At 34.1% G+C, this 13,506-nt stretch overlaps 1 protein-coding gene and 2 pseudogenes across 1 annotated transcript; 2 read left to right on the forward strand and 1 right to left on the reverse strand.

Moving 5' to 3' along the window:
* The window catches only part of LOC134250506 (nuclear pore complex protein Nup205-like), a 110,318-nt pseudogene that overhangs the window by 18,225 nt on the left and 78,587 nt on the right, over window positions 1-13,506 (forward strand).
* LOC134250495 (uncharacterized) lies at window positions 443-2,156 on the forward strand. Its single transcript, XM_062732863.1, has 4 exons — window positions 443-508; window positions 625-717; window positions 942-1,185; window positions 1,433-2,156. Exons 1-4 carry the CDS (start codon window positions 443-445, stop codon window positions 1,447-1,449), a joined length of 420 nt encoding a protein of 139 aa, XP_062588847.1. The 3' UTR covers window positions 1,450-2,156.
* Window positions 8,447-12,597, reverse strand: LOC134250535 (uncharacterized; annotated as a pseudogene).

Here is a 13,506-nt window from a genome sequence, read left to right on the forward strand (position 1 = left end):
CCGAAGCAAGTCTGGTAGTGTCCATCCTTAGATGCATCATCCATGCAAGTTTGGTCCAAATAGGGCTTATAGTTCCTGTGGAATGGACCTACTCCAAAAACTTTAACCTGGTCACTCATCTAGACAATGTAGGTCAGATTCAGCATCCGAAGCAAGTCTAGTATTGTACATCCCTAGATGCATCATCCATGCAAGTTTGGTTCAGGTAGGGCTTATAGTTCCTTGGGAATGGACCTGCTCCAAAAACTTTAACCTGTTCACTCATCTGGAAAATGTAGGTCAGATCCAGCATCCGAAGCAAGTCTGGTAGTGTACATTCCTAGATGCATCATCCATGCAAGTTTGCTTCAGGTAGGGCTCATAGTTACATGGGAATGAAAATGTAGGTCAGATCCAGCATCCGAAGCAAGTCTGGTAGTGTCCATCCCTAGATGCATCATCCATGCAAGTTTGGTCTACCAATCCTACCAATCCTAACATTTTTTCATCACCTGGAGTATCTACTGAGGTGAGATAAGAATTAAAAAAGAAAAATGAAAAAAAAATTATCTGTGTGAAACACATTTAGTATTTGATACATTTAATTAATTGTCTGTAATTTATTCATTTTTTTTTCTTTTTTAGACAATAAACAAGCAGGCCACCACTAATCCTCCATCTTCAGATAGATCAAGGGAGACTGATCAGGATATTTCATCCCCAGGAAGAGCAGAAGGGGTGAGTACCAAATTAAAGTAGTGTATAAATAATCATATTCTTAATTTAACTGTCAAAAAAATCCTCCCTATTGCTCAGTGCTGTTTAATTATTTTATAAACAAGCATTGTATATTCTCATTATGGTAAAATTCTACCAAATTACAAAAAAGTAAAACGCAATCAAAATTTTGTTTTCATTGTATTTAACATTCATGCTTCAGTACAGTCATTTTTCATTTATAGAATGACGGAATGGTGATGTTAGTTAGAACACATCCAGGAGTGTTTATCAAATCGGAGACCCTGCAGCATGCAGTGAGATCAGCAAAGAAATCCAACAAATCAGGATATACCCTGTGTTATAATTTATTACCAGGGGTATTCAGCATTCAAGAGATTGCTATCTCAAGGGGACAAGGGCTTACTAAACAAAAGGAGGGAGATCTGAGGAAAGTTCTTGATAAAGACAAAGTTGCTGCTATCAAAGGTAATAGACATCAATTTTTAAAAATAAATTCTTAAGCAGCAAAAATATATAACAGTAATGCATGCAAAATATATGTTAGGCCAACAACAACAAATCTTATTGGTTTCTCTTTTACATGAATGATTGAAATCATTATTAGCCTATTCTGTATTATTTTTGATAGCATCATAATTTACTAGTATTTAATAAAGACACACTCCCCAGTCTCCCCAGTATAAATATAAGTATGACTACATTTTCTCTTCAGGTTATGTTCGTCGCTAGTGTAGGAAAAATGAAAAATGTGAACCGAAAGACCAAGAACTGAATAATGCTATAACCGAGCAGGTGTCTCATTGCCGTAAAAAGCTTAAAAGGGAACAGCAGGAAAAAAGAAAATGAAGATCTCTGAATGCCAGATAAGACCTTAAAGTGAAATGTCAAAGATGTAGCAATGTTTTAAATCATTATTTTTTGAAATTGGATGGATTATTAATTTATCAATATAAAGATTACCTGAATGATATTTTTGTAACTATCAAAATTAAGAGAAAAAGCCTTTGGAAGAGATTTTATGTAATTTAATACCTAAATGATATTTTTGTAACTATCAAAATTAATACCTAAATATTAGTGTGTGTTTTGATAAAATAAATTCTGTATTTTCTATACCTGTATTATAGTTTGTAAATTATATGTATACTGTATACCTCCAAACTTTTTTACGCCTGGACAATTTTTTTTACGCCTGGACAATTTTTTTTTACGCCTGGACAACTTTTTTTACGCCTGGACAGTTTTTATCCCAGGACAAAATGCTTTACGCCTGGTTTATAGAAGAGGCGTAAAATTAGCATATTACACCTCTTTTTACGCCTGGTTTCCATCTCATTGTACGCCTGGTTTACATATATGGTATTGAGACAAAATCCGCCTGGTTTTTGCAGAAAATGACGCCTGGTTTACGTGCTTTTACCAGGCGTGCAATTTCGTACAGGTTGGCTTTATCAGTCATATCTTTCTGTTGTAGATGCTGGCTCTATCAGTACTGGACACCATTCTGTCTATGGACAAGTTCCAGCAGTGGATGACCTTTCTGTCCTCTAAAGGTTACCTCCAACACCTGGTGGACAGCCTTCTCCATGACGACCAGCCGCTACAGACCCTTGTGTCCCCCACCCCCCAACTCAGAGTGCTGTACATCTACCTGTCTAAACTATAATGTAAGTCTTCCATTACTGCCTTATTCTACCCCCACATTTGTCATCATGCATCTAACAAAACATTAATCTGTAACTCATTCAAAAATTTCGATTTAGCAGTATTCCATTGATTTTCAATATTGATATGAAATTTAAGGGCTCTGACATATATGAATACAGTGACTGTGTATTACAGACAGAGTCAGCCATGGGGGCCCACACCTTGTTACCGTGTGAAGTCATGCAGAGACTGGCTGGATGTGTCTTCTTTGACCTTCGACCTGACTTTGACAGATGGATGTGTCAGCTTAAAGGTCTGAAGAATCTTTACAGAAATCAAACATGTCCCAGTGGTGGTTTAGAGGTTAGCAGATATAGGCGGTTTGCATAAACCCTATGATTAAATTAGAGTGTCTCTAATCATTACTTTAGTAAATGTACTCAATATATGTATATGTCTTGATTGTTGACAACTCTTTAAATTAAATAAATCAAAACTTTCCACTGTAATTATGTACATGTAGTAGTAGTACATGTATAGAGTTTAACAGTTTACAATGTATAATGAATTAAGAAAATCATTTTCTCATCAGTAACCATTGCATGAGCATACATGTAGTTTACATGTTGATTTTTGACCTTATGATGATTTCTACAGGCGGGTGTAGATACAGAGGAGGACTTCCTGCCCAGCCCCATGGCCCGCTATCGTCAATTTTCTTTGCCGCCCTCAAGTTCTGTCTGGCCATGCTGACCTCACTGGGCATAGAAAACCAGGACTGTGGCAATCAGATGCATGAATATTCTCTCCAGCTTTAGATCTAATGTTTAATGCAAAGTCCCTTGGACGGTTGGACCCATAACAGTATTTAGAATTAGTTGTGTAGAAAGTCTTTACATCAAGTAGAATTTATCACTGTTTTGACTTGTGGGTATCAGTGTTGTTTGTTTTGAACATATTTTATTGTATAAACAAAAGGATTGGAAACAAGTTCTTTCAACTTATGAGTTCCTCTCCTTATCAGTGCTAGTACCGTATAAGTAGAATTTTTAGCGAGGATTTAATTTTGGCATAATTAGCGAGGGTCATGAGATCGCTAAAACTGAATACGGCTAAAAATTAATTGTATTTGTAATTGCTGCTTTATTAAGCATTTTAAAATCGCTAAAATTACCTCTGGCTTTAAATAAATTACCATTTTTTAAGGAGAAATCGCTAAATATTAGTATCACTAAAATTTCCACTCATACAGTATTACTATAGGCAATTGACATGTTCTTGAAGGCATATATATAATTTCATAGGTAACTCAAAGATAGATTAGAATCAAGTAACTGATACATACATTTAAAAAAATATATTGTCATGGGAATGTAATTTTATGGGTAAGGCTGACCAACGAAATCCACAAACAACAGACCCCACAAACATTTTACAGTAATGTTCATTATTCCATGCTGTTATATAGGTGATGCAGTTTATCTTATCTCACGGAGAAGTTTTCCACGGAATTCTACGAGACAGACAGCCCAGTTTAAGTCTCCCTGCTCTACGTGAACTAGCTCTAACTACAGCAGTACTGACACGAGCCAACTCCAGAAGTTTGTGCCTTTATGGAAGTAGATTTCTTCATTGTGACATTTTTATTGGTAGTATATTTTTTCCCAAAGTTTAATTATAAAATGTTCAAAGTATTATGTGTATCTTCATTTCTAATGTTGTACAAAACATGCATTCCAGATGGGGAATTTGATGACCTTGACCCAGCTGGAATAGTGTTGAAAGGTCAAAAGGTCAGGATTGAGAGACAGATATTGGCTTTGATGCCAAAGTACTGTATATCTGAGAGAGTCAACAGACAACTCAAGTTACTGGATGACGAGTCGACTCGGGGGAAGGACTTAAGTTCAGAACTTGTGGTGGTATTTTTAGAAGTGTCCTTCAATGTGACCTCCTACTGTCAAGCTGTCATCTCAACCTCAGGTGAAACAACAAATTTAAGGACATATCTTGTCAGATTGATCAAATAAGTGTTGATAAACCTGTCAGAACTGTCAAAAAAAATTTGAAGTTGTAAATCTTTCACTTTGAATTTATGTGTGTCAGAAGATATGTCATATCGAAAAAAAAACAGATAATGGAATTGTTATCCTTATTCTTTCTCAGAAGCCTTTACCATATTGTAAATGTTAAGTAATATCAGCATCACAAAAACATATTGTAACTTTTTGTAATGTTCAGTTTTTTTTTAAATTTCTAGGTCCAACCTCACAGTTTTCTCGAGTTCTGTTCAGACCGAGTCTGGATGAAGCCCTTGCTAGAGATCTAGGAAGTACTGACGGTAAGTTATTTATAGCACTAGAGGTCAGAGGTCAATAAACTGTGTTATTATATAGCTAATAAATAGTCTCTAAAGAATACTATCAAAAATCTAAAGAATTCTAGCTTTCAATATCTTAACATTTTATTGAAATTTATATACGTATTAATATGAGTATGCCCTTAACATTCCTAATACGTGCGCTCAATATTGAACGCCCTGTTTTAAATAATAAAAATTGTTTAGTCAATTCTCAGAACTAAATTATAAAAAGAAAGTGGATCTAGGTAAGATGTGTTTATTTTTTACACAAAAAAAAAATTATTATTAAAAAATTAGTATGCATGTATTAGACCCAAGCAAATCATAAGGCTCGGTAGGGTCATCGGAATGATACAATATTGAATACTTACAGGACAGTCGTTAATTTGAATACCAATACTAAAAAATCATTAATTTGTGTTTTTTTTAAAGTTGGAATAATTATTATGAATTATGAGGAAATGTCTTAGCTACATGATATAAGAGCTATTGAACTTGTATTGGTGAAAATGGCACTCTGCTGTACAAATGCACTTGTAAGCCCATGCATTTGTACAGTCAACGTGTGTCAATATTAACCGATTTAAGTTCAATAACCCTATAGTATGTTTAATAAACAAGACTTAGCCCTTATCCAAAATATTAATTTATATATGGGAAGGTATTGTGTATAAAAATCCGTTTTTCCTTTAATTTTTACAGGATTTGTGATTGTCCTTTAAATTTTTAATTTGGAATGCATGTTACTTGAAGGACAAACTAGGATACCAGAGTTGATGATATCTAAATATCTTCTCCACTTTGGGTATTTAGCAGACAAACTAAGTGTAAAGTAACAATTAGTAAGAATGCCTCAAACGTAATAGTGAAATTCCTAAGCCCTGGGTCAGGGCACTTGAGTAAGAGGAGGGTCCAATATATATTTGGAGATTTTTTTCTCTACTTTAAAAGGTCATTCTTGTTTGTTAAGGTAAACTTAAAAACATCCCAGTCATGATACAAGTACAGGTATTTATTAAAAGTTTCATATATTTTATTTTGCAGTACTTATTTTAAATGTACTTGTAACATATCTTGTTAAGGTAAACTTGAAAAAAGAGGGTAGAGGTCTTTATTTTTAAACATTTCTTGTTTTAAATGTACGTGTAATATATCTGGTTACAGACACCTCATTCCTGAATAGCAGTACAGTCCAGGCCCCCAGTCTAGGGGTGGTGGTGTACCAACTCCGTCAGTGTTCGAACCACTTCATGTGTGTGTACGAGAGTCACAAACAACATCTACGTAAGCTACAGAGTCTGGCTGATCTAAGTACAGACGACCTCTAACAGATAAAGACACACACAACATCTCCGTAAACAACAGTCTGGCTGACCTTAGTACAGACGACCTCAAACAGGTACAAAAATAATAATTAAATCAAAACATAACGTACTACAAAGGAATATAAAATCAGAGTAGGTTGTAACTTTTAGTCATTTAGAATATATGTCTTTTATGTCTTTTTATTTTTATATTATAATGTTTTTAATCTGTTTATTTAGTTTTCTGGAGTAGAAGAGAAGCTCACATCTCATCAGAGACAGAAACTCTCTAAAACTCGCCTCACCAAAATCGTACACTACAAGGAGGAACAACTGCAGTACTTTGCTTGTATCCTTTATGAATGAAGCAAAATATAAGAATTTGTGCAATGTAAACTTTTTTTTTGAAGTTGAAGCTAGCTTATTTTCAAAAAAAGTTTTGGCAAGTTCTTTGCATTTTCAAACATGAGGATAGGTACACTGTAGAGGCATTGAAAAGCAAGAACAAACATGATTTGAAGTAATCTCCCTTTACTATGCTGCAGACATCTTGAAGAACTGTCTGTTTATGTTGTGGTGCCACCTGGAGTATTATCTCATTCAGTGCGTTCCTGTCGATCAGCAGACATCTACGTATCAGACTCGCAGACACACACAACTCAGGAGGCTTCAAGGTTAGTCAGGATCTTTGTATCTCAGGTCTTTCTATGTGGTACAAACTAATTTTTATTTAATTGTATTGTATGCATGAATATTTTTACCTCCAATTTTATTTCATACCTTCTGAGAATAAAAAATAGGGCGAATTTAAAAAAACCCAGACATGACGGAATCTAGGTGAATTTAAAAATTGTTTCGAAAGTTTAAGTGGGCAAATATGAAACCGAATGAAAATAATGTTGCATACAATATTTTTTTATCTCAGTGTGTAATGTACTTCTAGGTTGTGATTGCTGATTAGTTAATTAATGTTTACAGATTTGATTGGGTCGATTTCCCACTCATCATTCCAGATAGTGATTTCTGATTAGTTAATCTTTAATTTTTAACAGATCTGACAGGAATTTCTTACTCATCACTGGGAGAATCTGATGCCGACTCTTTATCAGACATAGACAGACAGCTTATGACGGGGGTGACCAGTGAAGATATAGAGACACTGAAACAGACAGCAAACTCTGCCATACATGACTCACTCCTCAAAAAGATACAAAGATTGACGAGGTAGTGAAAGGATAGATGATTCCAAATATAGGGAGAAGCCATGAGAAAAAAAGTGTACAAAGATGAAAGAAAAAAATTAGTCCATACCTCTCCCACAGTCAACATTTAAAAAAAATGGTTCAACCCCCCCCCCCCCCCCCCCCCCCCTTACAGCACAACCATGCACCACCGTAGTTCACCTTTCACCCACATCCAAGTGTTACAGCCAAACCTTTCCCCCGGCCCATCTTAAAAGATTTAGTTCAAATACATCCTTCCCAATCTCTACCTTAAAACTGATTCATCTTTCCTTCCATGGTCCACATTTAACTCTCTCCCACAGCCATAATTAAAAAGTGTTTTGTCCATCCCTTTCCTCCAGCCTAGCTGCCTTAAAATTGTGTCAATGTTTTGTGAGATTAAATGATAAATGGAAATTCGCTTTTCTTGTAGAACATTGGAAATAGCATATTTTATTCCATAATAGGGTACAACTTGATCCAGATGGCATTATATAACACTGAATACTTGAAAATGAGAATTAAATACAGTGTATTTTAATTGAGCTAATGCTTAATTTATAACCTAACTATGAAAAATGTCTTTGGAATTGTTTAAACCATTGTTTGTTTGTTTGTTAGTTTATAGGAATACTGTACGTCCAGGACCCACTACAGCTTTGTGGAGGCCCTCATAAGGAGAGTAAGAAGATTATTGAGGCTCAACAAGGGGAGCTGATAAGCTATAAAACAGACACAGGTGGCTCACTAAAGTGAAATGATTGTTGTCTATAAAATTTGATATGACTTTTTGATATTTAGTTCTACTGACAGTGGATTTATTGAGCGGACATCCCATGAAACTTGACGTGTTAATATTTGTTAAAATCATTTTTGACCATGTATTAAAGATGTATGTGAATTAAAATGAAAACATCTACAATAAAAGTTTCCTGAATCAGATCTCTCGTCTTTGTTTTGGGTTACTTAATATACAGACAAACCTTGTTATCTTGGGCCCTATGAGTCTCAATGAATCCATGAAGAAACATGGTATTAAGTGGTTAATTTATCTTGGTCAATTAAGATTCTTAAGTAAATGACATATACATGTAACTTAGATTTAATAGTATGTGCATTTATTTTAGATCTAAGGGCATTTTATTCTAGCTACATCAAAAGTACAGTATAATCACTTGAACCCTTCAGTGTGCAGTGCATGAAACAGGATCAATTTGAAAAAAAATTAACACATCATACTTCTTTCTTCATGCTTGCAAATATACATGGTATTCATTTGGTCATTTTAAAATATTGAATTTTTTTCTTCCAATGTAATGTTATATTTTTGAGAAGTCATTTCAATCTTGGGTAGAATTCTGAAACGATTATTATTAATAATTGAGTTTTTTTATTTATGTATTATACCTAATTGATATATTGAAAATATTTTCACACACGCACACATCAACACTAGAAAGTGAATTAAACTACATCTTGTGATTTTTGCTACTGGAAAAATATTCTATCACAAACTTGTCGTTATTTATTTAAAACACATTGATTACATGTATTTGATTTTCTTCACTTTACCACTGCTATACTCAGTCACAAAGAGGTTGTCTCTGGTGTCTACACATAAACCATATGGATAGCCATAGATCACAGTTATCAATGTAACGGAGGAACTGTCCGTCCTGATCTAGGATGTGGATACAGTAGTTGTCACAGTCTGATGTCAGGATCCGACTCTGGCTGTCTGTTGTGATGCCGTATGGATAGAATGATCCCTTGTCAGTAGAGGGATGACCAGTGTATCTAAATCGGAGCTTTCCTACCTGATTAACCACCACTACTGCACGGGCTCCATTGTCAGCTACACAGATATCCAGGTTCCTGTTCTCACTGATGTATTTTATGTAACCAGATGAATATAGAGGTTTACCTTCACTATCAAACTGAATGGTTTGTTTCTCTGTGGAACCAGAGTAACGGACAACTTTTGATTGTTTATAATCATCACTGACCATGATAACCAGGAGGTCACCAGAGGAGGTACTACAGACACTGTAAGGTATCCACCCCTGTAGTCTGATCACTGTCTGTATCTGGTCATTCTTCACTATGTTTATAGTTCTTGTATTAATGTCAGTATAAATAAGATCTCCACTTCTTGTCACTGCTATGTCTTGTGGTTCGTTCCCAGACTTGGTTTGGATTGACTTCAGTAGTTTGCCCTTGAGGTTGTAGAGTTTCATGGTATTGTCAGCTCCACGTGTCCAGATTTCTTCATCACCGAGACAGGAATTACTGCAAAATCTGTTATACCCAGTGTCTATGGTGGTGATGAGCTCTGGTTCATCAAGCAGTGGTTTGAATGGAGGACAGGATACAGCTTCTGGTGTCTTCATTGTGTAACCATGTTCTTCAGTTGTAATGGATAATGTTGACAGAGAACCAAACATTTGATGGAGCAGTTCTGTGTTGATCTGATGAGGAGAGAAACTTGGTAATGATACGTTGACTTTAGGAGGTAAACTTCTGAATTCAGCATTTCTTGAACTGTATGCAGAGGTTAGAGAGACATCATTGGAGTCCAGTATTTTCTTCAGATCAAATATACACTGTGTAATATCAGAAGTAATCTGTTTGATTTCATTTTCCTGTTTATTTAGGACAGCCAGGTGTTTAGTTTTCATTTCATCAATTTCAGATTTCTGTTTGTTGACAATGATGTTAATTTCTCTGTGCCAGTGTTCTCCTTGTTTGGTGACAGCTGTTTTCAGTTTCTCATAATGTTTTTCCAAATTTACTTTTTCAGAGTATAGATCTGATGAAATTTCTTCATAAGTAGGTAATACATTTATTTCTAGTTCTTTCAGACCCGTCTTAAAAATTTCTTTAATAAAGCTTGGTTTCTGCAAGATATCTTTTAATTCATGACCATGATGTTTACCTGAGGAGATGCAGGTAGAACAGACATGAATGTCACATTTCTCACAGTAAAGTTCACAGTGTTTCTGGATGTGTTGTGGACATTTTGGGTAGTTCACGTTAGGAGTAGATTTTCTGTGTTTGTATGGTACAACTTTGTGTCTTTTAGATGAATCAGAGAGATGCTCCCCTACACAGGCCTTACACAGGTTAATCTGACAAAGTTCACAATGACTCTGTAATGCAGCTTTTTGACACAGGTCACAGAGGAGGAGTACTTGAGCTCTGTCCAGGGGGTCCATCACTTGGGTTTTGGTTAAAAAATCAGATGACCCTGTATAGTAAAGAGAGGCATGGATCACTGACTTCAGGAATATGACGTAATTTTTAAATAAATACAATATAATAGTTTTACTTTGTTAGTGAAATTGTAAGACAGAGTCGGTTTAGAAATAACAGGAAAGATCTCTTGTAGTTTAAAAATGGCATATAAACTTTTCTTATATTTGAACAAAAATTTAAATTATACGGAAGCCCATTAGTGCCAACCTCTATATATAAAGGAAAAGCGATATATAAAAGCAAACCTCAATATATAAAGGAAATGCAATATATATAAACAAAACCTGGATATATATAAAGGAAATGCGATATACATAAACAAAACCCTGATATATATAAAGGAAATGCGATATATATAAACAAAACCTCGATATATATAAAGAGAAATGCGATATATATAAAGAGAAAATTTTCCACTGCGTGAACTGTAGCGCTCGGCTGTCCATCAAGATTATATACAGATTAACCCCTGGCAGGGGGAAATCAGTTATACAGTACTCATGCATAACTTTCCAAGAATCGGCAAATTGTTTCTATTTATTAGTGTTTATTTGTTTATGGTTCATGCTATATCAATGAACTGTAATTGTAACATTACTTAGAATAATGCGCTTAAATTAATAAGAAGAGCAATTGAATTGATTAATTAAATACATTCATGAAATAAGTATATGTGTTACATTAGAAAATTAAATCTAAAGTTTAAACTTATCTTGATAATATTTATAAATAAGTTTAAACTTTATATTTAAACTTTTAATGTAATAAATGCATCGTATTTTCTGTGTTTTTATTTGATTTACATATATTTTGATCCACTTCGTTAATTTTGACAACCCAACCTTGTTTTTTTTTTTTTTTTTATTTATTTATTTCGTTTTTACCAAACTTACTACCTTTGGTTTCACAACCGAGAATAAATGAAAATAATGTTAAACGTGGAGTCTTAACAATTCTTTTAATGCCCTAATTCAAATTTATTTAAACTCATTATAAAAATAATTTACTACATGTAGTATGCCAATATAAAAAAGAATCGGAATGGGAGAGATGGAGGTATGCACTTCATTTTAATATGAGGGAAGAAAGCGACATGTATATGTAACTATTACCGTGGTAATTTTAGGGTCTTTTGCTGTGAAAAAAATCAAAGTATTTGTGAATAAAAAAAAAAAAAACGAGTTAGTGCAAGCACACTTACATAATTAAACTGCGGAGTTTTGTCCCACGTCGTAAATTAATTCGATTTGAAATTCTCCATAAATTATGTAAAAAAAACATAGTAAAACGTTAAAGAACTAATAAAACATGATAAAAACTTGTATTTTGCACTGAATTATATTTTGATTGAAAAATACACACTACCTTAAGTGCTAAGTAATATACATTATAAGCAGAAAAGTCTCTTATTGGTGTCATTCTGCCCAACACGTCTGAAATGTAAGAAGAGCAGCAGGTTTTTTTAGCTTTAATTTTAATCGTCATAATTATCAAGATACACAAATCAAGGAAACACGCTGATGAATACCATCCTGAAACAGCCACATCAACTGATTGCAATCAAAACATTGGACCGGGAGCTGCTTATCATATGTTAGCGAAGTCCGTTGTAATGAAGGTCATTAAACATGTTAAAGGTCAGGCGATGGAAATTTTTCTCTTTATACATATCGAAGTTTTGTTTATATATATCGCATTTCCTTTATATATATCGAAGTTTTGTTTATATATATCGCATTTCTCTTTATATATATCGCATTTCCTTTATATAGATCGAGGTTTTCTTTATATATATCGCATATCCTTTATATATAGAGGTTTGCTTTTATATATCGCTTTTCTTTATATAAACAGGTTGGCACTAATGGGCTTCCGTAAAATTAGGAAAAAAAATATTAACATTGTTATAATCATTCAAAGCAATTTACATAGTAAGATCTAAAGTGATCCTCATGCATTTCATCTTATGTATTACATGTACTAGAACTGAGATCATTACTGACATCTAGAAGTGTCTTGCCACGTTAAATTTTCTAAATATGATCTAGTCTCACCTCTAAATCCAACATGGCCTCCCGATAAGCCTGTACATAATTTACTTCCTTGTCTTCATTCTAGATTTTTACCTGTTTACCAGGTCATGTGATTTAAATACCTCAGCTATCTATATCAATCTGTAGATATATAGAGAGGTTAATTTTAAAATAGATTAAAATTAAGGGCTGGGATTAAATATAATTATATCTATTTTTTTCTCCTGCTTTGTGTCCTTGAAATGTTTTTTCTTTAGATTTTGTAGAAGAAATACATATCAGTTTTTTTTATTATATGAACTTGATAAGTGTACCTAGTATTTTCCGATCAGTTTTTTTCTTGGTTTTACCGACAAATGACTTCATGCATATTAAAGATATGCAAAAATTGCGACAAAATAAACCCTCAAAACATTTTTTTTAATTCCATCAATTTTCAACATCTTATCTATATCTTTATGCTATATGAATTGCCTAACATGAATTTAAAGTATTTATTTACGAAGTACGAATCTGTTTTCAAAGTCGGAGGTCATCACAATTTCTTGAATCCCTGTACCATTATAAGGATGCCCTCTGTTTTACTAACTTGAAAATGAGCATCAAAGAATGTATTTTGATTTTAAATGAAATCGCTTTCTGTGTATAAATGTTTAAATCCTAAATAAACATGTTCCAGTACATTGAACTGTCCTGTGCGAGTCCTTTCCTGACTTAGTTAGTTTTCTATAGTTCTGTCTACATTATTCATAGGCGTCGGAGGCAGGGGAGGGGGTTAGCACGGGATAGACATAATACATGTATTACATGTACTTGTATAGGCATTGAAGATTGGGGCGTAGGTTTTGGATCCCTCCGTAATCTTTCAACAGGCACGCTTTAGTGTGGCTTAAGATATAACAATAGTTTTTTTTGCAAAATTTGTTTACCCCCCCCCCCCCCTCCTCCCTCGTGAAATAGGA

This window comes from Saccostrea cucullata, unplaced genomic scaffold, assembly GCF_032062105.1.
Source record: "Saccostrea cucullata isolate Sc308-1 unplaced genomic scaffold, CSIRO_AGI_Scuc_v1 ctg2257, whole genome shotgun sequence".
Lineage (NCBI taxonomy): Eukaryota > Metazoa > Mollusca > Bivalvia > Ostreida > Ostreidae > Saccostrea > Saccostrea cuccullata.

What these genes read in the sequence shown, in the direction of transcription:
- LOC134250495 (XM_062732863.1), top strand. Translation starts at nt 443, where the DNA reads ATGCAAGTTTGGTCTACCAATCCTACCAATCCTAACATTTTTTCATCA. An exon ending in CACCTGGAGTATCTACTGAG is followed by an intron (nt 509 to 624) that starts GTGAGATAAGAA and finishes TTTCTTTTTTAG; the next exon opens with ACAATAAACAAGCAGGCCAC. An exon ending in CCCCAGGAAGAGCAGAAGGG is followed by an intron (nt 718 to 941) that starts GTGAGTACCAAA and finishes TTTCATTTATAG; the next exon opens with AATGACGGAATGGTGATGTT.